Source organism: Epinephelus moara, chromosome 13 (genome assembly GCF_006386435.1).
Source record: "Epinephelus moara isolate mb chromosome 13, YSFRI_EMoa_1.0, whole genome shotgun sequence".
Classification (NCBI taxonomy): domain Eukaryota; kingdom Metazoa; phylum Chordata; class Actinopteri; order Perciformes; family Serranidae; genus Epinephelus; species Epinephelus moara.
In genome coordinates this window covers 5,844,922-5,869,877 of record NC_065518.1, presented here as the reverse complement: position 1 = coordinate 5,869,877, position 24,956 = coordinate 5,844,922, and the positions used below count along the sequence as shown (strand labels likewise).

At 41.3% G+C, this 24,956-nt stretch overlaps 1 protein-coding gene across 1 annotated transcript in view; it reads left to right on the top strand.

Annotated features, from left to right (window-relative positions):
- The window catches only part of tbkbp1 (TBK1 binding protein 1), a 100,973-nt gene extending 80,350 nt beyond the window's left edge, over nucleotides 1–20,623 (top strand). The window contains exons 8-10 of the mRNA XM_050060969.1: nucleotides 5,997–6,112; nucleotides 10,088–10,872; nucleotides 14,758–20,623. Of these exons, the coding sequence (XP_049916926.1) occupies nucleotides 5,997–6,112; nucleotides 10,088–10,872; nucleotides 14,758–14,886 (1,030 nt within the window). The 3' untranslated portion in view covers nucleotides 14,887–20,623. The remainder of the gene's footprint in view (nucleotides 1–5,996; nucleotides 6,113–10,087; nucleotides 10,873–14,757) is intronic.
- The last annotated feature ends 4,333 nt before the right edge of the window (nucleotides 20,624–24,956 follow it).

The window sequence follows — 24,956 nt, the reverse complement described above, 5'->3', positions numbered from 1 at the left end:
ATGATCCGAAATCCATGTTAACACCGGCAACTCGTATTACATGTTTCCCTGATGTTAGCATGTAGCTACATGTAGCAGTGTACTGCTAGCCAGAGAATGACTGAGTATAGCACCACTTTCTTCCGTCAAAAATCAACAATAAAAGCTTCTAAACACAACAGAAAATGGTCCAACAGGGATATGATCTGAAATTCGTGAGAAGTTAACATCAGCAACTCGTATTACATGTTTCCCTGATGTTAGCATGTAGCTACATGTAGCAGTGTACTGCTAGCCAGAGAATGACTGAGTATAGCGTCACTTTCTTCCGTCAAAAATCAACAATAAAAGCTTCTAAACACAACAGAAAATGGTCCAACAGGGATATGATCCGAAATCCATGAGAAGTTAACATCGGCAACTCACATTACATGTTTCCCTGATGTTAGCATGTAGCTACATGTAGCAGTGTACTGCTAGCCAGAGAATGACTGAGTATAGCACCACTTTCTTCCGTCAGAAATCAACAATAAAAGCTTCTAAACACAACAGAAAATGGTCCAACAGGGATATGATCTGAAATTCGTGAGAAGTTAACATCAGCAACTCACATTACATGTTTCCCTGATGTTAGCATGTAGCTACATGTAGCAGTGTACTGGGAGCCAGGGAATGACTGAGTATAGCGGCACTTTCTCCCATCAAAAATCAACAATAAAAGCTTCTAAACACAACAGGAAATGGTCCAACAGGGATATGATCTGAAATCGGGGAGAAATTTACGGAGTGTACATTTGCACCTAGGTGAGAATAGTCACACCGCAGCTACTTGGCTGATATCAACCATCCCTACAGTGCACCATTATGGATCCAACTGTGAGTTGTGATTGGCTAGTACTCATCATATTGGTGCATTGAGGTTGGAAGTGGTAAGAATAAGGGCAAAGAGGTCATGGATAGAGCTAGTACTGGCCTTTCTAGATATTCTTTGAGATATAAGTGGTACATTTACAAGAAAAGACACACAGATGTATTGCCAGTAAGTCAGATGACATATTGTCGAGAGTGACACGGTCCATGAAGAGAGCAGGATGTGGTAGATGAATGGGTCGCCCAGGACTTTTACCCAAGAGACTGGGGAGTCATGTGCAAGTCAACATTGGCCAATTATTTTTAGACTTACTAGTAGTTGACTTATTATTTTCAGTATTCAAGCTGCTGAATAGCTTAATAGACCTGTGCATGTTAACGTCATATTTCTGTTAGGACGACCAGGAGTATACACCCAGATGTACATAGTAGTTTTGGCTATGAACACCTGGGTGATGATGGCATCTGCCAGAAATTAACTACATTGGCAACCAAGTGTACATGTTTCCCTGATGTTAGCATGTAGCTACATGTAGCAATGTACGGCTACATGATGTATATGCTTGCAGGAGCGTGCCTGGAGCAGATGACCATATAAAGAAAGCTTGGAAGCGTTGGAAACAGAGTATTCAGAACCCCAGGGATTGCTTTTTACACATTTACCTGATTATTTGAAACTCTGGCCACATTTGATATGAACATCAGTCATTGTAACTTTAAATATATGACAGAAAATAAAGTATAATCAGTTCCCTTCAAAGTTACCAGGTAGCTGAACACACTGAATGATTGGTGCACTTGTTGTGAGGACTGTTTGACACCTCTCCGTGTGAGTGTGAAAAGCCCCCACAGTTTAACACCTGTCCCTTCATGAGGCCAGAGACATGCAACAAAGACCAAAAATCTGTTTGTTCATTTCTTTTAAGCACCATGGATATCTCACTTGTTCCCGAAAACAACCACGCAGTGCCAGGTTTATGAGAATATTTGTTGTTGCCACGTCACACTGACAGCGGTGTATTCAAGTGTTAGTTCCTCCCCCGAGGCCACGTCTCTAATGAGAGTGACTGAGCTCCAGTGGGTTTGAAAGAGAACACTTATTATCAGTCAGAGTATTAGCCAACAAAGAGGAGCTCAGATCTCGCAGGCAGCCGCAGTGACGACTCCTTCTTTGAAACGTCTGATGAGATCAGAGGTCAGATTCCGGCCCACACTCTCAGCTCTTGACTTCATCCCCCTACACACACACACACACACACACACACACACACACACACATACAGTATACACTCTTATATCCGATCGATTCAGTGGTGCAAGTCTCATCAATGCTGCATCGGCATTATCACACCCCTCCTACACACTGTACATTTTACAGTATGTTCGCGCAGTTACACACATGTATGAAAAAGGAAATAAATGCAAAAGAGCAGATGCATGCTGGCAAACGTCTACAGGTATTTTTAGAAAACAAACACGAGACCTGATTTCAAAGACTTTCTTAAATGACGGGAAACCCTGTCAAGCCTGTGCACTCGTGTGCAGGTGTTCACACATCTGCTTTACTACATGGGACCATGAGTGAGAGGTGTTGCACTCCAATCCCGGCCTTTGACACAGATTGTCATAACACAAATAAAAGGGTGAGACAGTAGTATGTCTAACTCTAACCCAAAGTGTGAAAGGAAGAGGTGCATGAGCTTAGAACTGTAGAGAAATTCAGTTCATACCTGCGCTTGTAAAGAGAGAAGTCAAAGCAGAGCTGGAACTCAGAGTCAACTGAGAGTAGTTAAGAAAGGAAGTGGATGAATTATATTTTATGGGCGCTTTGGTGATATCAGTATTATCCTACATGCTCCACCCACCAGGCCAGTAAGTAATGATTGTTATTTTCCAACAAGTATTGTGTTTGTAGGAGATTTCAGATGCACCTGAATCAGTTCGGCGACTTTTACCACAAAGGAGGATGTTGTTTGTTCTGAGGTGGGGGATGACAGGGGGTTCGATACCCCACTCTGTCTGAGTCATAAGAGTTGGTGGAAAACTAGGTGGGCCACTAACAAAAGCCAGATAACTCGTGGAAGTTATTACTTACTTTCTGTTTGTTTTTTTTTCTTTAAATAAATCACTGGCTTCCTTGAAATAGGGCCCTTTACTTTATTTAAAATGACTTTTGGGCGCTGAACTCGCAGCGGTGTGTTGTGGCTTTATAAAAAAAGTGTGAAGACGCAACACAGCGAACATGATTTCAGCGTAAAGAGGTGCAGAATAAGATTGTAGCTCAGAGGTTAAAATGAACCTGCTTTTATTAGTACAAAAAATGTGTTGTTCCTCTGATACATACCCAAGCAGCAGGCTTACACGCACAAGTGGGAAGACTCAATTAAGTTAGTGCGCGGGTGTGCCGGGGAACATACTTTTAATTTGACAGCGTGTTTTATTTGCTGTGTAGGCAGGGTACATATTTTCTTTTTTTCGGTGCTGGTGCTGAAGCAGAGGCTCATATCTATTCCTATTTATGCAGAAGAAAACCCCAGGATATGCTTTTTTGTAATTGTTTATCTGCCACGATCACTGTGGAGAAATGAGCTATGAGTCAAACTCTCATTAACAGAAAGGTTCAAATTGGTTTTCGGAGGTGTTTTATCAGATCTTAGCCTGGCAACAACCTGGCCCTCAGGTGCTTTTGTCTGTTTGTCTCAGTTTAGCATGAGTGACAGGTGTTACAGTTGACTCAACATTTGACTCTGTGAGGTGTTTTATTTTTTATTTTCACTTTTGAATACAGTCAGGCAATTATTTGCATAGCACACACTAGAGGTGTGGACACACATGACGTGGACACGAGACAGACTTGAGTCACAAATTTGATGACTTTAGACTTAAAAAAAAAAAGAAAATCAAAAAGACCTGCAACTTCACTTGGACTCTAACATCAATGACTCGTGACATCACTTGGACTTGAGCCTAACCCAAAGACTGAAAGCAATTTATTTAAAAAGGGTGCACCAAATCGATTCATTGTCCTTTATTACCTGTGATGACATCATTCTTTCCCAAGCAGACGAAACTCGATTCTAAAGATCCATTTTGTTTGAAAATATCCTACAGAATCCTTACAGCAAAGAACCATGCAGGGCAGATGAAACATTTTGAGGAACAGGGGTGCAAAGTGTATTTCTTTCTTTCTTGCTTGCTTGCTTTTTCTCTTTTTTTCTGTATTTGTTCATTTGTTACCTCCGGAAAAAAATAGGATGGGCGCCCACTGGCGAATTTTTATTATTATTCTTTTTTATTTTATTTTCATTTTTTTCCCAGCACCCACCAGACAATGTGGCGCCCTAGGCAACCACCTATTTCGCCTATGCCTTAAGCCAGCCCTGCATGAGGAAAAAAAAAAGTAATTTCACTCCCATTTCCTTCATTTCTATGCAAATGTAGGCAATACAGCATTCTCGGAACCCATCGGCTGTTTTCGGCCTCTGACTTCCGGCAGATGGCGATACAGCCTCTGGGGGCAGACCCCCGATTTTTTGGCATTCCAGTTTGATTTGGGCGGAGGAGGCGAATTTCCGTTTCCGACCTCCGTTTATATATAAGTAAATATGCTGCACCACTGCGATGGATTCAGAGTTTGCAGTGACGCCATTCACTGAATGTAGAGTCTGTATATAGAGACTAGCAATACAGTAACTATAAAACAATAAAAATAATAATAAAAAATTCTGGGAGATAATTTACTTGGTCATCATGCTAAATTCTTGCAGAGAAAATGCTAAATCTGCTAAACATGCTACTCCTCTGTGGCCATTTTTTGGGGTATATTGGAGCAAAATCAGCAGCTGATGTCACATTTAAAGCCAGAATCTGACAGTTGGCCAAAAAGTAGGGGTGGATGTCACAAACAGGATTTTGAAAAGAGGGGAAATTCCCCCTGTAGGACCTGAGTTTAAAGACTTTTGAAAGAAAGAAAAAACTGCATAAAACTAATGAAAATTAAAACACTACAAACAGAGACATAAATACAGGATAGGAGAGCAAGATGCTTCATGATGAGCGTTTCAGATTTGGTGCAAAACATAAATTGTTTTTAGCTTGGGGTTAAATATGCGAGTGAAAGTTGATGCAGATCTAATATCCTGTTGAAGTTGTTCCCAGCTCTCTAACAGCGTCACATTTGTTATTGCATTTATGAAACTAATCAAACCTTTCAGATGCTGGTCTGGATACAAGAAAATGACTCATGCTGGCAGGATAAGCTGATTATCTTTACAGATTTCAAGTTAGATTTCAGGGTTTCACGTTTTGCCAGTCTTGCAGTTACGGTGCTAATCTACTGCTGTCAGTGCTGGAATGAGTGAATTTCAGATCAAGACTGGGGAGTTTATAAAAACTTGGTTAGACATTTCAGATAAGCCGTGCGTTATCAGATTTGAGGGCGGCTGGCACCAGCAGTGACTAACTACTATAGTTGCTTTTCTCAGCCAACATACAAATCTAAGACTCTGTGCTTCTAACCACACTCAGTAAATGTCACTTTATATCCCATCTGAGCCATCAGATAGATTCTTAAAGATATACACTGATTACTCCTTATATCTACTTGTGTAAAGCTTGCTTGATAGTAATTCAAACTGTGGGGACTCAGATCGGTTTCCAGCTAATGAGTTGACTCAAAGTCAGCTTGTTGCCATGGTTAAAAGACACAGAGGCATGTAAGCCACCCGTGCTTGTTTATGGTTCTTGAAATAGAGTTGCTCCGTCAGCGAGGCCCCTGAGAGAGAGAGAGAGCCATGACACATCTTGCATGAAATGGTGTGATTTTATGCACTTCAAATTATGCGCTGTGACATGCAATCTAAAAATACAAGCCTATAAGCCTCTCAATTAGCCGGCCTGATTTGTGAGGCTGTGTCAGCGCTGCAGAGCGTCTTCAGTTTAAAGAGGAGATAGAGATCAGCGTGGATTTGTGATGCCGTTTCAGACATCTTAACAATATTGAAACTTTAATTAACTTCCATCCACGGTATACATTTTTGGTGATTAAACAGAGATTGCAGTTGTAATACACTAACAGTCCACTGACACTGTAATATTCTGTAATGACAATGATTATGATAATGACATAATTGCCTTCCTTCCTCCAGGGTGAATTTGGCTCTGGCCTACACAGAGTTAACAGAGGAACTGGGACGCCTCCAAGCGCTGAGCTCCAAGCAGACGGAGATCCTGAGGAAGGCGTCACAGGAGCAGGCGAGTCCAGGTAAGCATGTAAAATACTGCACATTAACAAATGTGGAAATCCTGAGTCACCAAACAGTCCCTCAGCCGGGGAGGAATTATTATTATAATTATTACTTGAGTAAGAGTACATGCCACACTGTAAAAATACTTAATTACAAGACAGTCCTCAGCGCAGTCACCAGAAGAAAATGTTGGTATACATTTGTACGCTGCCTGCATATCATATCAACATCTCTATAGTGATGTGGCGTATGAACTAATTTTGTCATCTAGAGGTGGAGGGGATGGTGGATGGCAACACCTAGGTGTGTCTTACTGCAGGCCACAGTTTGAGACCAACGAACAACAAAACAGGCTGTGATTTAGTGAGTCATTGCGGTGTTCCAGCAGCAGATAGGCACAAAAAGTGGTTGTTTTTTTTACAGATACACCGCTGCTTTTCCTGCTGAAATAGTGGCACGAAAAGCCATTGCTTTTTACGGAGACTTTTTTTTTCTGCCACAATAGTGGCACGAAAAGCGGTTTGTTTTTTACTAAAACATCGCTGCTTTTTCTGCTGAAATAGTGGCAAGAATAGCAGTTTTTTTAACTGAGAGATCACTGCTTTTCTTGCTGGGATAGTGGCACAAAAAGTGATTTGTTTTTACAGAGACATCGCTGCTTTTCCAGCTGCAATACTAATGCAAAAAGGGGTTGTTTTGTATTGAGACACTGTTGCTTCTCCTGCAGCAATAGTAGCACAAAAAGCAGTTGCATTTTACTGAGACAATACTTGCAGTTGGAATTGTGCATCTCAAACCTGGTATTTTAGGCCCAAACATGCTCCCTTCCCAACTTCCTGAGAGAAAGTATACAAGATTATTAGAAGTACTCAATGTCGGAAAAAAAACACCTGTGAGTTTTATACTATTATATTATTTAATTCAATCACAACTGTCTAAATCAGTTGTAGAGCAGTAGTTGGTAAAATTTAAACTCCTTTATACTGTTGAGTAGTTAAATCTAGAACAATGTAACATGTTTTATAAGATCATCATATATTGTGTGTGTAAAATCTTTATTTTAAGAAAAGCATAATAAATGCAGTGGAATAATATTGTAAATATAGTACAATAAGGTAGCATGACATTTAAATACTCAAGTAAAGAGAGAGTATTTCAGATTTGTATTTAAGCACTGGTTTCATCCCACCACTGAGATACTTGCTGGAGGACAACTTGAGCTGACAACCAAATCAATACATAATATTTTGTAACTTTCTAAATAGAATTTGATTTTCTTTTTTGTTAGAAGCTGATTCTTTTCAAATTAAGTATCATTAAAATAAAATACTATGAACACATCACTGTTGGTATCGACACGTTTGCTTGTGTTGTTCCCATGACACATAAAAGAACTGCTGGTTGTGATTTGTTCCTTCGGTTTTTCTCACCTAAAAGTAAACAGAAACTGGCAGGCACGTTGTAGAGTACAACTTACAAGTGTTAAACAGCAGCAACACCTTTCCTTTGCTGCACACACAATCACACACATAGCTAATGTCTCACAACCATGCACCTACTATGCACCACAAACCAAAAGGCACCCACATGCAAAGCCTTTACTGAGGTGTACGTGGCACAAACTGGAAAATTATATTGCGTAAATCAGTGACTACCTGAAGGTTTTAACGCAGCTAACAGCGGGGAGAACACAGAAAACCCCAAACTGCATTTGACTTTTCCCCAACGCCGTGTTTTGTCACATTAATGTAGAAAATGTGACTTGAATGGCACTTCTGCTTAATTAGTTACAGCGTCGTGCGAGTGATGTGATTGCCTCTTGGCTATCTTTAACAACTAAACAAATATTTTTCATGAGACGTTAAAATAATCACAGAGGTGGGAATTTGTGTGGCGCCATAAAAACATTCTCCGGGGTGTTATAGTGTAAGAGTGAGTATGAGCTGAAGAGTCCCATTTGACTGTTTCCACCTCAGTCAGAGGCTCACAGAGAGCCTCAGAGCACAAACACCGCCTCCTCAACTAACCGGCCATAAATGATGTTTCCTCTTTGATATGGGAAGTGAAGCTGAAGCAGCGAGTGCAGGGGTGACTGACTCATCAACGTATCTTGTAATTACATGAAACTGTACAACTGTACAGATCTTAATCTTTTTATGAATACAAAGCGGAACATTATGTGCATCTCTATTTACTGGACATCCTCATATAGCATCTGCAATAAGCTTTAATTTGTTATGAAAAAAAGGAACGTGAGTATCATATTTACGCAGAATAGAAGTGACATTTTCTGCTGCTTGCACTTAGAATTGCGACAGATATAACTGGCTGTTTTGGTACAAAACTGTTGTAGATGTCTCTCCTTCTATTGCACAGCATGGCCAAAAGTATGTAGACACCTTATCGAATGTTTCTACAGCTGGGAGGCACTTTGTTGTGTTTCAGGCACAGGAAGAAATTCTTTGTAACATAGCAGCAGCATGTCACAGGAGTCGCAGGCCCATGTTTACTTACCGGCTGTGGGTAATCACTGGCAGCAATTCACTGCTTTAAGTTATCCCCAACATTTAGTCTGGCCGCACTTCGTCGCAGAATCAAATCGTTGTAGCTCAGAGCAGCCGAACGGCTTCCCATAGTCATTGCATAGCAGCACTCCATTGCTGCTTTCAGCATTAAAGCCTACAGTTTAATGTTAAATATTAATAGTATTTAGGAAATTTGAGTTGTACTGTTCAAGCAACAGTCAGGCGTTTCCCATCATGCCCTGGGTCTTGCAGTCACTGGAGAACAACTGCGGTGCCTAGATCTAAAAACCGCAGCTGCCAACATCTCCTGAGGTTATCTTAGCCCAAGTGTACGTGACGTCAGAGCAAGTTAGGATCAAGTCGGACACAAATCTTTCCAGCATGCATTGTGCTGCAATCCCTAATAATTGATTCTGTGCAGGCGATGACCAGCACATGATGACCAGCACATGATGACCAGCCCAAAAATACACAAAAGCACGAGAGTGGCTTTGGTGTAAAGCAGTGATTCTCACAGGGCTCCTCCACATTTTCATCGACAAAATTCAAAACTTTTCTCTGTCTTCTTAAGGACCCATGATTAAAAACCAAATTTTCTTGCCCCACTTGCCCGGCGTTTTCAAACTCTTCAAACATACTCTCAGTTAGCTGGCATACATAAATTGAGAGACAGAACGCAGGGAGAGAATTAAGAAAAGTACATGATGGTAAACAAAACGTGACAACAAATTTCCATGACTTTCCCAAAACTTTGAATGATTTTTACTGATTCCATGACTTCCATCCATGAAAATGTAATCTCGAAATCCCAGGATTTTGACCAGCTATGTCTATATATAACTCCATCAGTCATGACACATTATCAGGTGTGTGTATTGAATGTGTTTCTGTTAGCAAGCTAAAATTCTCTAGGATGCAGTGACAGAAAAAAAGATCATTTCTTGAAGCAAAATTGTTATGTACCAGTAAAAGCTCCGAAACGAGTGGTCAGGGAGTATGAATTTGAATTAATTAAATTTGGATTTGGTGGTTAGCATTGTCGCCTCACAGCAAGAGGGTTCCTAGTTCAAACCCCAGGGTGGGGGAGTCCTTCTGTGCAGAGTCTGCATGTCAGCGTGGGTTTCCTCCAGGTGCTCCAGCTTCCTCCCACAATCCAAAGACATGCAGGTTAATTGGTGACTCTAAATTGTCCGTAGGTGTGAATCTTTATGTGTCAGCCCTGTGATAGTCTGGTGACCTGTCCAAGGTGTACCCCGCCTTTCGCCCAATGTCAGCTGGGATAGGCTCCACCACCCCTGTGACCCCCAACAGGATACGTGGTTAAGGAAAATGAATAAATGAATGATAATTTGGATCCATAATTTTTTTAGCTAGCAAAAGCAGGGCCTAAGTCACATAAGTTTGAGAACCCCTGGCCTATAGTAACAGGTTTTCAAATGTGTTTTTTTTTTGTGTGTCTTCTTTCAGTCCAGCGTCACTCTCCCATCCACCACCAGCGCCACTCTCCAGTATCTCAGCGCCACTCGCCCATCTCACAGCGTCATTCTCCGGTCCCGCCTCCGCCGCACCACTCCCCAATCCAACAGAGACGCTCCCCGGTGCTGCAGCGCCTCTCCCCAGACATGCACCGCCGCTCACCCCTGCTTGATGTCAACGACGGACCAGCCTCTTACTCCTGCCGGCCACCCAGCCAGCACCTGAGGGCCAGCTTCCAGGGCCGTCGCAGTTACTCCGAGGTTGCCGACCCCTCTGCTTACCAGTGCCCGCCCCGCTTCTCCCTGGACCCTGTCTCCACCCTGCCTAAGCCCCGGCCCTACATTGAGGGCTACGCAAAACAGCAGCCCCAACATGTGGGCTCTCCTCACGGTGGACTGCAGCACAGAAGCTCCCCGTCTCCACATCAAGGTGGTGCAGGAGACGGGGGCCACGGGGAGAGCTCCATGCGCCACTCCAGAGAGATGCCATTCCCACTGTCTGAGGTGGCACACCTGCATTTTGAGCCCCCTCCTCCTTCCACACCGGCCCCCCAGCCCCCACAGTCCTCTGAGGATGAGGAGGAGTGGACCTGCCCGCATCCCATCAGCCCACCGCGGACGCTCGGCGTGCTCTCCTCTGCGGTGCCCAGTGGCGTCATGAGAGGTCCGGCGTCCTGCTCAGTCTTCCCCATCCCTCAGAGGTCAAACACCCTCACCTGCCACCCACAGCCGGGGTACATGTCAGCAGAGCACGCTCAGTCCTGGCCTTCAATCAACGTAAGTCCAAGCAGAGCGTAAAACTTGATTACATCTAAAGAGTACACGTTTGAGGGATTTTGAAATAATGAAGTTGTTTGTGAAACGTGTTTAAAAGTGTCGCTTTGTCGCAACTGTGGAAGTGTTGAGCTGGGTCACAGAAAATAATCGTTTTCACACTGAATGTCACAATCGTCCAAAGGCCTTTATCTTTACTGTGTCTCTTTCTACTTCCTTTAAAATAATTGTGCAACAGAAATACAGTTATTTGCTTTCATGGTGAGAAGCCTGATATCAGTCTAATATGTGTGTGTCAAGTACAGAGCTGCAGTCATGATGAGTTTAACCTATCTTAGCAGAAAAGGGAAATAACTGTCCAAAGTGAAAATATGAGACGAACATCTCTAAAGCTGTCCGAGTAAGATATGCTATCACGTTTGTTTAACCTGCGCAGAACATGAACAAAAAAACAGCTTTTGTGGTTTTAGAGTGAGTCGGTGCGTGTTGGAAGGATTTCTTGGCAATCAACAGTTGGGTAAAAATACAGCGTCTTCCAAGTAAGGTTTGGAACGGAGACCAAAACCAAAACCTGTACTTACCAACCAATTCTCGCAACCCACGCTAAAGCCAGAGGTAACACACTGAAGTATAGGATATCTGAATAACTGTCCGTCAACAGATAAACACCAACTAAAGTATTTCACTGCAGGAAGGGTGGTATTTTCATAAAACTAGAGTGTCTATGCAGTAAAGAGACACTACTTTATAAAATTGGTGCTATATGATCAGAGGAAACAGAGGAAAAGGTATAAATAAGAGGAAGCACAATCTGTAAGTCAAGTAACTGGCAAATGAGCAGGGAGATCTGGGTGCTGGTAAGTTGGAGGGCAGTTTACCACAGTTCATTTACACACAGTTATGATACAAAGCTGGTTGAAAGTCGGCAAAGTATCCCATTAAACTAAGAAGATGCATGTAATTTAAACAATGTTAGTAGGCCAGGCTTGTTGCCTTAACTGCTTTCAGTCAAGCTATTAGCACGACTATCGTCACAAGGAAAAAGCTCTTTCAGCAAATGCCAGTAACAACATATTTACTTTCAAGCGACAAAGCCCTTTAGTGGATATTTGGAAATGTGACGCTTGTTCATTGGTTGCAAAGGAGGAAGTAGTGTGACAATGTTGTAAAGGCACAAAATCTGCAGATGGATGAGGCAGAGGTGGGTCGATTGGTCAATAGGATGTTTGACTTTCTTTAAATCAAACTGATGAAGGTTCCCTAACCTTAAAGCTGTCGTTCAGGGGTAGGCAACCTGCGGCTCTTTAGCCCCTCTCCAGTGTAACAGTTATTTTTTTATCAGTTTAATTTTAATTTTTCATTGCTGTAGGCCTAAAGTCATTCTGACATTTTCCAGTCGTAAAACATGCGTCATACATTTATGGCCTGGTGCCTTCTCCTAAATTTTGGTGAACCTAAATAGCTAGTTAGCGGTGGAGTCTCTCTCGCTAGGCTAGCTACTGATTCCAAATCCAAAAAAGAGAAAGTCTCAGAGGAAAACAGAGAACTTTATAGCGAGTGCACCGATTTCTTTGCTTTCACCGCCAACACTGCAACGTTTAAAGGAGAAGTCCGGTATTTTGCACTTTGAGCCCCATTTCTGGGTTGTTTATGATGAAATAGAGTGGTTAAGACCAAAATAGTGACGATTGCTCCTTTTCGGAGAATTTGTCTTGCCTGGCTTAACACTGCTGCCTATGGCCATGTGTGAACCTGTCCTAAAGCCACCCTAGAGTTGGTTTTCAAAGCCATGAAACTCACCGAGTGGTCAGTGGTGTTCGTTGATGTTCTGACATAAAAATTGTAGCAAACTGTGGTTTCCACAATGATTTATTTGACATTTTGTGTAATCCATTGGTTTTCTACAGAAGCCTCATTGTCGGTTGGTAGTAATCCACCACCGGAAACAGAAAGGGGGTTGTTTACGACAAGGTTGTAGTCATTGTAGTCTTTTAGCTCAGCGAAAGTGCAGGCTCGACAGTGCTGTGTGTGCTCCTGGAGGAAGAACGAGAACGAACGCAAAAGTTTTGTAATAAGTTTAAACAACTGCTCAATGGATTACTCGCTTGTAAACAACCTTCGCAGTACGATGCCTTTGAACACAACGCCAACCTTCTTCTTCTGCGTCTTCTCTGTGTCCCATTACATTGCATTGGTTTCCTGCCGGTTGGCTACACCCACGTAAAGGAGCATTATCGCCATCAAGTGGGCTGGAGTATATAACGCTTCAGGGTCAAATACACGATCAAGCGGAAGTTTACACACAGGTGTGAGGCAGCTGAAAAAATAGTTCCACAATCAAGATGAAGAGCAAAAACACAGATGGAAACCACAGTTTGCTGCGATTTTTATGTCAGAACATCAACGAACAGCACTGACCACTCTGTGAGTTTCATGGCTTTGAAAACCAACGTTTAGGGCAGAGGAAAGCTACCCTGGAAATCCAGAGTTCTCGTGAGAGAACAATTTGAATTTGCTCAGCGAGTCACTCTGGCAATCAGTAATAATGCTCATTACCTATGCCCCTGAAACCGAGCTGCACCAATCACATCGGTGTATCTGATATAGGCGGGCCAGAGGCGAGCTAAACAGATGACGACAGCGCTGCGACGCCGAAGTCCGGAATCAGTCAGTAAACTGCAAGATGGCTACGGATGAACACCAGTTGTTTGAAACAGCTTTGGCCGCTACAATGAACGAGTTAGACTTGGCTTTTTCTCTAAAAGAGGAACAGAAGACGTCGCTCGAATCTTTCCTTTGCAAGAAGGATGTTTTTGCTGTTTTGACGACCGGATACGGCAAGAGTCTAATCTACCAGTTAGCTCCGCTGGTAGCTAAGCTCTGGATACGTCACCCCGTGTATTGTTCTGATTGGTCGTAGTGTTATCCAATTGCGTGTAGTGATATTTTCAAATGCATGCTGGTGCCGCCCCTCAAGTCGGGCCATTTGCATTACTCATAGCCAGACCCTAAATCTTTCTAGATTTGGGTCTGGATTTCCAGGCTAGGGGAAAGCCAAATTCTCTGAAAAAGAGCAATCGTCACTATTTTGGTCTTAGCCACTCTATTTCATCATAAACAACCCAGAAATGGGGCTCAAAGTGCAAAATACCAGACTTCTACTTTAAGTACAAAATAATCATAAGTAGCCCACTGCAGAGTCGCCACCTTGTGCTAAACAGTGCACTAAAATATGTTGTTTCATGCACTACTGTGTGGATGTAACGACAGTTTCTGCAAATATGACAAAAAGTTTTTTACTGAAGTGCTATTTTAACCCAAACCAGAATCTTTACCTCAATCTAATTAAGCTGGTTTTGAGTTGTAGTCAGACTTTAACTTTAGGCTTTACCAAATTAGAAATTACCTTTAAATTTATATCAGTGGTTTCTTTTTAGAAACCCTCCATACTCTCCATAGTTTTGGAGGGTATTCACTAATTGTCGTCTTGCTGATGGATCAGAAAACATACATATGAGACATTCTGGAAGGTAATTCCACATCAATCTTTTTCTCTCGTTCATCAAAAGAAAGCAAATAATTCCCCAAGATGTTAAAATCTTCCTCTAATTAGTCACCTTGTCTCTAAACTGAACTGGATTACCCGATGAATCAGTGCTTGGATGAGAGTTTCCACCTGGATTTACTACAAATCATCCATTTCACAGCAGAACCCTGTGAAGTGATCACTCACCGAGTAGTAATGTAATTTTGCTGCCTCCCACAGAATGACTAATACAACCCAGCGAAGTTGGAGACCGCTTGTGATTTATCCTGTTGTCTAATTATACGTGTGTGTACCTGTGTGTTCGTGTGTGTGTGTGTGTGTGTGTGTGTGTTGCCCTGCAGCTCTGGATGGAGACCGAGGAGAGCGACATGCGGAGCTGCCCTCTCTGCCAGCTGATATTCCCCGTCGGTTACCCTGACGATGCCCTCATCAAGCACATTGACTCCCACCTGGAGAACAGCAAGATCTGATCACCATGGCAACCAGCCCGCACACATCTGCGCTCTCCTCTTATAGATTATGCAAGAGGATCGGCAGACCTGGCCAGGATGGGAAGTCAGAATGTGGGATCAGCAGTTAGCCATGTGCGATAATCTATAGGTAGGGATGCAAAATGGGCGCAGAGGGGCCTGTTATATTTGGGAGGTACTTTAACACGGGTCTGTGCTGGACTTCTGTGGTCCACATGCAGAGTCCTTTACTGATCGCCCTGACGACAGCTGCCTGTATAACTACTGGCTCTGGTCGCTGCTGTTTTGTTATGAGTCTTGTTGTGCGGTTTCAGACAGTTTAAGATATCGTCTTGTTTTTCGCTTCAGTGCAGTTAGTACACTTTGATTTAGCAAAGTAAGCCAAAGACGAGGTACGAGAGGCACGCTGGCAGGTTCAGAGGGCTCTGCATGTTGAAAAGTTAGTTTCAGTGTTGTCAGTAAATGATCAGGGAGATCTGAGGCGACTTTTCTTTGACGGTCTATTTTCACCACTTAGCTTTAAACACTGTACACCTGCTTGGAAATGTTCTCACACACAAACACTACAGTTTATTCTGCAGAGGGTTCTGTGCAGGAAGCGGGCTTATTGAAATGATCTGACAGATACATGTTGATTAGTGGGGATTTTAAGTTTTTGATTAAGTGAGGCGAGGGCGACACTGTGAAGGAATTCTGTCTGTCGATCAGGGTTTTGAGGCCAGTTCACTTTCACTTCTCTGAAACAAGGTTTCCACGGCAGTTAGGAAAGTCTAAAACATTCCAGTCTCACATTTCATCTCCGAACAAATCAAGCTGGAGAATATGAATGTGAAAGTGTATTTGAAACCCAAACAGAGTCATGATGATGCCCTGCAGGGCGGGGCACTGGTATTGATGCGTCTTCTCTACGAGTGGAGGGAAAGTTTTAGTCAGAATTTACCTTTATGCTTGCAGCTTGTTCAAAAATCTAAGTATCTTAGCACTTTAAGTTGGCATAGCCTATACGATGTATCCAGTTTCAGTCCCCATATATATTTTCCATGTATAATTTACTATTTATATTGTAAGGCAAAAAATATGAAGATATATTTTTGCAGAAGTTAACGCACCACATGTCTCATGTTGGTGTTTCTCCCACGTGCTTGCACACTGTTGTACATAGGAGTCGAAGGTCAAAATCCCGCCGCATGGGATACTTTTCTGTAAAAAGACTTTGAAGTTATCAACTGGGATTCTCCTCGGTCTTCCTAAAGATCTGACCTTCAAAACAGTTTGATGTCACGACTGCCCAGACCACCCAACAAAAAAAAGAAGACACACAGCTGGCTGCATGAGATCAAGACTTGTGACCTGCTCTTGGGGAAAAAGTGGCAGACTTTTTAAGTGTACTGTATTTCTATCTCGGAGATCTGATACCAGAAAACTTCATCTCCAATCAGCAAAGTTATCTCTGCAGGGTTTCAGCAATGACAATACTCTTCTTTTGATACATGGGTTTAATTTTTAACACGAGTGGAATCTTTACTCGAGATCTGCTTGTGGGGACTTGAACTTCTTTTTGAAAATAAAAAAAAGGAAAACTAAAAAACCAACAAAGTTACACTGATGTCAGCTTATCTGAGGCTTTCAGTTCCATGTGCAGTTTCTAATGTAGGGGACGTCCCTACTCACCCACCCATGCATTTAAACTGGTTTGAAGTTACCGAAGAGGTGAAATGTGGTAGATTAGAGCACACAAGGGCAGTGATTGTGGCGGCAGGATGATGTAGGACACTGGTTTTAAGTCCTACCCCACTGATGTTTAGCAACACACTGAACCCCTACTAGCTCTGGAGGCTTCGCTCCAGGCGACAACTTTTCTGTGAAGGTTTAAAGAAAAAGAACGTTCAAATGGGGGTCGAGGAACATCAGATGAAAGGATAACTGGTTTATTACCATTTGAACCTCATTTTAGTGGGTTTGAACACTGGTTCTATTGGTTACAATAATACTCTACTCACCTTGTTGATGACTCTGGAAAAGCGCTACCGTTGCTAATTGCTGTTTTTGGCGAGCTAACATGCTACAGTGTAGCTACCCAGCTCATTGTTCATCATTGTTCATCAACGGAAAATAACTGGCTCCAAGCTGTTAGCAAGAGCTTGTTAGCTCATTAGCTTAGCTTTGTCGAAGTTTATTTAGAAGAGTTATTTGCACTGTCAGCTCCTGTCACGTAGCCTGCTAACCACGTCTCTTTCGTAAGGGCAGTTTGACTCCAACAGACAAAGTTTTATAAAAGTGAATGTTGCAACGAGGCCAACAGCTTCTGCCATTTTGGATTCTCTAACTTTCTGTTCTCTAAAAGTTCTGCATTGTCATGATGACTTGCTGCTGGTAAATGGTAAGAATTCACCGCTCAATGTTCACTCAAGATGCTGCAAAAAAGAAAAACAAAAACAAACAAAAAAAAAAAAGGTACAAATTTATTTTGCCAAACCAACAATCATGGCAGCTGGAATGACTTAAAGTCTTTAATTTTGCCATTTCAAATGCTGGTGTTGAGGCCTGTTGCCCGTTTCATTTTAGTCCATTTAGAGACCCTAAAGAAAGCCAAGGGTGTATTACGGTAAAGGCGCCTTGCCTTACCAGAAACAAAGCACGCCTCCACTAACATCAGAAGAAATTATTGCACTTACTGTATTTAAAAGCAGAGGCTACATATTTAAAGGGTAACCTCCATATTTTTAGCCTGGACCCTGTTTTCCCATGTTGAGTGATTGAGTGAGTGAGACAGCAGCCTGTAGCGGCAAAGCGGGCTGCAATGTAACCACTCGTGACATTTATGCACCATTTACTTCCACTAAAAGAGCTTGTTTTCCTCACTGACAGGCTCAAATTATTATTCTAAGTGTCTGACAACTTATGGAAAGGATCCCCACAGAGATAGACCTTTTTATTCAAGAGCAAGAACGTTTTTGTTTCACCAAAGACAGTCCCAAAATTGTTATCAGCATATCCACCAGATTCCATTTAAAAAAGCTATAAGTTTAGCGTGTATAGAGTCAGCATATTTTTACATGTACCTGGATAAATTAAGAAGTTTATTCTAGCCAAACCAAAGATGGTGATTGTTGGAACAAGGGAAAGATAAGCCGAGATGTTTTTTGTAAGATTTATTTTGTGTCCGTTGACTTGAATGACATATGTTTAACAGTGATAAAATTACTGTTATTTAAATGAAGTCTGGTGGTTTTGGCCGAAGCAATTTCAGGGCTATTTTTGGTTAAACAAAATATCTGTAGGGATATTTTAAATATAATATCAGACACTTAAAGTAATAATCTGAACATGTCGGTAAGAAAAACAAGCACTTTAAGTGGACGTAACCTGACGGTGCCAAATACCCCTACGTTTTTACATTGCAGCCTGTTTTGTTGCTGCCATCTGCCGAAGTCCTGCTCAATACTAGACCAATTTCAAAAACTGGTGTTCTGATGAGTCAATTATATTCAAAAATATGAGAAAAAAGGGTCCAGTTTGAAAAATACTAAAGCTACCCTTTGAATAATTTTAGAAGCCCTAAAAAGTGAGTTACAGTGTGTTACAGTAGAGGCACTAAAATAAAGTGCGTCTCCACTAACATCAGAAGAAATGATTGCATTATTATGAAATATAAAATAAGCGGAGGCTGCGCATTACTGAATGAGCCCAGTATTATGAATTGATCACAAGATGAGCTGCATCAGGTTTTGTTTGATCCAGCTCAGCGGGTGACATCGATTGATCCCGTCGTACTTTCACTTTGCAGCAATTATAAGAAAAGCATGTTGCAATGTTGGGGTGACAAAAAAAACAACTTTGAGTTTTCACAAATGGGAAATGCACCTACCACCTCCACTAACCACGTCCTGGGGGAAACCCTGAAAACGGCTCAGAATTTCACAAGAAAAGAGGTGAAGTTCAGAGTAATCTGAAAAACAAACACCATTATATTCCTGCCCCATTAATCATCTTCATGACCCCTCATGGGGGTTTTGATCTGGATAAACAATTTGCTCGTTTATAATCTGCCTGATCATCTGACTGTTTGTGTTTTTGCCCCGTCAGACTCAGAGATTTGAACAATTAACTCTGTCATTATTGTAACCGATAGAACCAAGCTGAAATAAACTGGAATGATCCTTTAAAGAGCTTCATCCTGAGGTGTACAATAAAAACTTCAAGGCAGTACGAAGATACTTGACCATTAAACCGAAGGGGGCTTTAATGACTCCCAATTACTCTATACTGTATGTATGTTCCTATATCACTCTATGTAAAAAGAAAAAATATTTAAAGTTGTGTACAGACAGGTTATTTTGCAAGTGTGTAAGGCTAATGCAACGTGTACTCTATTACTCAACAACTTCAAATTGGAGTGTCTGTAAATCAGTATATAATCCTAGCCACCACCACCACACTACGTATGAATTATATGCGAGTTATATACAAGTACTACCCTACACCTTTCCTCTTTTACTCACTACGTAGTGGTATGTCCTCTAGTCAACCAATATCCAATGGCAGTCGCAGCCTGCAGATAAACATCGGTTTATTTTAAGCTGTGGGATGTGTAATAGTGTGCACTTTCAGGCTTTGTCACATGTGACATTAAATGATCTGGACTAGAAGTGCACCAGGTTGGAGGAAAAATCAAAAATGAATGTTTTTCTGAAGGTTTCAGTCCTTATAAAGAAAGTGTGTGATGCATATTTTTCTAGTGTGATTTATCACTGAGAGAAGACAGAAAGAAGCACAACGATCAAACTGTGTCTTCACTGACGATGATGTAATGATGCATCATAAACCACAAATACTTAAAGTGTATTTGGAAACTTTACGTTATAACGATGTAATTTGGTATGAATTTGAAGTCACGCTGCTGCTTTTTTTGCAGTGCAGTGGTTAAAGATTTCACAAACAATATGTACTCCCCCACCACTCAAAGAGAGGACTTGCGTCAACTCACAACCAAAGACAACAAATTATTTCCTGTATTTTGAGAAGCAGAGGACACAGTTAGTGTTTCACATTCATGTCAGTGTGTGGGGAGGTGGTGCATTGTGGTTAGTGGTGCTTGGATGCTCACAAACCACAACCTGTTGGCCAGCAGCAGCGACGCAGAGCGATCATGCCCCGTATGAGCTCAAGATGTGACGTGCACCGATGTTTATGCTCGACACATTCACACGTACAGACGCTGTGCTGAGGTCAGTCACCTTAATATTAGAATCGCTAGTTCAGGTTTGAGATTTTTCTTTTCTTCCTCATCTGTTTTTCCTCATTGTTGTGTCCTAACAGCAACCTGTCTCCTTGGTTAACTCAGGAGATGAACAGAGAGACAAATCCAGATCTGTCAGCGTTAGATTACGATTTCTTTATCATGAAATTTCACTCAAATTTTCCTCAGATTTACTCAGGAGGAAAACAGCTAGGTCCAACAAAGAGTAACAGTTAAAAACAACCTCTTCATTCCTGTATAGCTCTCCTACGTGAGTCAGGTTGTTCTCCTGGGTAACACTAAGCGCACATGAAGACCTCAGCACTAATGAACTCTCCACAACACTAATGAGAAGTAATGTCGACTCTACGAGGTTTTGTGTGGCGGAACAACACCGCTGGCATTCAAGGACTTTTATGAGTGTGATAAAGAAAAGAGAGCAGCAAACAGAGGTATATAAAGAGTCACTTTTTCTTTCTCTCTCTGTCTGTAAATATTCTAATAAATAAACTGGAACATGCACTGAAGTCACGTGCCGAGTGGCCTCTTTATGCTCAAGTGATGATGTCGCTTCCTCTCGGCTGCATCTCACATCCTCTTTCTTTATTGTTGTGAACGTTAGAGCTTGTGATGCATGTGCATGAAGCTAGATGCTACTTCAGGTGTTACAGTTTGTGTGGAGAGAATTTAAAAAACACAGATCGGGGTGAACATTTGGCAAAATGCTGCAGTTACCAGAGGAGTTTTCTTCAATTTACATGCATCGAAAACACGTTGAGAAGCATAAATATTGCTTAGAAGCATAAATTAAAATATGTTCAGTCTGTGTGCTGCATCCTTGAACTTGCTGCAGAAGAAAGGAGCATTTGGTTCAGCTGCTTGGGCGCAGAGGTGACATTTTAAGATGACTTTATTCCACAACTTTACCTAACACTGCCCTTTATATGTTTACACAGTGTTATTTGAATATTGCATATTTTAACATACTAGTTTAAAAATAATAATAATATTGAGAGCTTCAAATTCTTGCATCAAAGTCACTCTATTTTTTTTGAAATTCTTAAAATTTGGACTGAATTTTTTATGACACACTGCTATTCCAATTTTTTCAAAATGTAAGAACTTATGAGAGTGATAAAGTGTGTTCATAAGAGTAATGAAAAATATGTCGGGGGGGGACTTGAGAGAAAATGGACAGCAGTCAATGAGGTTTGCTGGAATAAAACAACATTATAGGGTTATCTATCCGACTGGTTTCCAACCTGGGGGTCGCCAAAGCTTCACTGAGGGTCGTGAGGCCTTCTAAAGTTTAAGGGGTGCAAGAAAACTTTTCAAAAATACACACAGAAGGCTTATATCTCAGCGTTTCATTCATTTCTGTGAAGAAAATTGCGTTAAAGTGATGTTTTTGGAGTTTGGATTATTGTTCGTGATATAAACTTCAGCCTTCAGTCTGTGCTAAGGGACTGTTCATTACTTATGAGGGGGAGGGGGTGGTGCAAAAAGGAAGAAGCATGTCAAATAATTTTTAAGCACTGAGGAGGGACTTTTACTTTGGCTTTGGGGAGGGGCATACAACTTTAAATGGGTGTACTTTGTATTTATTTTACCAAAGATTTGTAAAGAAAACAGGTGCTTTTCTTTAAAAATCACCAAAATCACGCCATTTGTCACAGCCAGAAACTTTAAAAACAGAAATTGATAGATTTTGAAATTTTCCGATGTTCCCTGAACACAGCATGGGGGACAAGCCCTTCCATCAGAAAAAAACAACCAAGTCTGAGCTTGAAATATTTTCATATTTCATCAAAATCACTTTTTTTTCTCACAATTTGGACAAAAATAAACCTTTCACTCAAACTAACCAGCGTGCTCGACATGAGTGAAAAACCAAGGCTTTTTTTCAATTCCAGAATTTTGTCTCCAACTTTTAATTATGCATTTACTGTCAGTCACTGAGGGAGGCTCAAGGAAAAATATCTGTAGCTTGGAGGACGGTGAGAAAATACAAAAAATAAATTAAAAAGTCACATGCTAGGCACCTCCCATCCTCTGATAGGTAAAGAACAGTCCCTAAACAGCGCTGTCTTGCATTAGGAAAGTATGCAGTTAAACAACCAAGGAGCTAAAAGTAAAATGGTCAAGAGTCAGGAACAGAGGGAGAATACAGAAAGGGAACTCATCTCTGATATTCAAAGGTAATAATCTGCTTAAAAATGCTCTTGTAACACAAATTTCCTGCAGTTATTGCACTCACTGTTTGGGTTTATTGTACTGTTCTGTACTGTTATTGTTATCCATGGAATATAATATGTAATATCCATACAATATGTCACTTAGTGAGAGCTCCTCAGTTTATTATGACATAAAATGGGTCCAGGAAAGGGTTTGGGAACAACTGATTCACCCAATACCACCACAAACTCTGGCCAGAAGGGACTCGCATATCTCACCCACTTGGTCCAGAATGCAAGCTCTATTTTTAATGACTTTTTTTTGCATGTAAAATCACCTAAAGTGAAATCGAGGCCTGAAATGTATTCACACACATCAGCTTCAGAACGACATGTTGATATTATGTTATTAACAAACATCACTCACCACTTGACAGATGATAGAGAGAGGTTGGCATTTAGATCAGGTTAGGTGCACACACACACCCCACTCACTCACACACACAGAGGCGTGATGGACATGAGTGTGTGTGTGTGTGTGCGTGTGTGTGCTGTTGTGGCTGCAGAGTCCTGAGGAGCAGTAATCATGTTATTAGTTTCCGTCAGCCGGGCTCGATGCTGCTGCTGCTGCTGCTGCTGCTGCTGCTGCTGCTGCTGAGAGAGCCGAGGTCGCTGTGAAAACACCACCCGCCGATGCCGCTCAGGTGCTGCTCACAAATCAAAACTTTTGTGAACAGCTAATTTTAATGTCTCAGATCTGAAAGAACTTATTGCACTTTTCACTTTGCCAGATTCTGAGCTCACATTGAAGATAAGTGATGTTTAAACTTTAGTTTCTCTTTGTAGCTTCCTCATTAAACACATAAATTACCCAGATAACAGCACAGCAGATGATTCTCTGTTTGCTTCATATGTTTGATGTTGTTGTGTATTTATTGAATAAAAGATTATTTTCCTGTTTCCCTCACATCTCCATACACATACTGATATAACAAAAACAGACAGATTACAGCTTTAAAATGAAAGGTACCATCTCATGACCTGCCTAACCTGGTTTCACTTTAATGAATCACTACATTTATATCAACAGCCCCACCACTTTCTGTAATTAATAACCGAAACTTGATGGATATGATAAATGAAACTTTATCTGCTCCTTGATTCAAATGTGCTTCAGTGAGCAGAAAAATAAAGAATTTATTGACCATTAAAAGGCGATAAGTAATGACTTGTGTCATCATGAATGTGTAGAAACAATTTCTGACTCACTGTTTTTTTTGTTTGATCTGCACATTTCAGAAGTGCTCCTGTCGTAAATATGAACACAGTCAACATTTTTAAAACTTTGGTGCACACATAAAGTAATCAAAGAGCAGACCAAACAAACAAACAAACAAACAAGAATATCCCCCGGCCCACTCTGTGTGAAGTCAAGCTTATTTTGTTTACCTCAAATCATGGCCTCCCTCCCTCAGCCGCCAAGTAAGTTTCCTACATCTTTAGCTCTGTGTGCCGCTAACCTCAATGCATAGCCTACATCAGGAAAAAGAAAAATGCACCCACCCATCCGGGGCCACAAAACCACAAACCCTGGTAGAACACATGAGCAGCTACGCAGGCAGCAGAAGCTACGCAGCGAGAACTAACAGAGAAAAACCACACGAAGTCTGTCAATAAGTCATGAAAAGCAGCGCTGATCAAAAACAACAACTTCTCTGTGCCGACACACACACACACACACGCTGCTACGATACTGTAAATACACACCAACATGCAAGCATCACACACACAGAAGCAAGGTACACAGTTCTTAGAAGTCACCATTTTTTTGTCATATCTGTATTTCCAATAATCCTCACCACATCACTTCTAAACTGCAGCTTTTGGCAACAATAAGGTTACTGTTTGATACGCTGTGAATATTTGTACTTATTTTAAAGTTGTAGAAAATGTGCATACTGTTTGCCTCACGTGCAATAACAGCATAAAACCATCAACACATTCAACAGTTTTTCCAATGTGCTGCCTTTTGTTGTTTTTGTTTGTTTACAGGAGTGACTCAGGTCAAGATTGAAAAATGTCACACTGTGTTTGTATGTGATACAAAAACACACATGAGGTTAACATCTCTTTCTGTGTTGTGGTCCATCAGTGTTTACACACACTGTTGACACAAACAGCAAGTTACCAGAGGATTATTGACACAGCTCTTGACTTTGTTATTTTTCTTTAAACCGTGATGTGTCATGTTGACTAACAGCGTTTCGCCAGCTAGTGTTGTTGTAGAGCAGCAGACATTTTCCAGCTGAGACATGGAACGTGTTTGAATGTGACAAGGAGATATTGTGAAAGCTATGCAAGCTACCAAATGTTTCACACTGGAAGAAACTGAGCTACAGCAAAGCAACCCGAGGGAATAATTTAGTTTGGTGAACTAAATCTAGTTCAAACTACTTTGTTGAAAAAATATCATGACAATGCACATGTGATATAAAATTAAACCGAATATAATAAAATAAAAGTCACATACCAGCAAAAATGTTATTTAATTGAGTTTATCGCAGAAGTGCCAACATGTTCAACATGTTCACAGGTCGTACATAAACCGAAAAAGTAAAATTATACACTCCACTTTTCAGTGCAAGAAATGTCAGCTT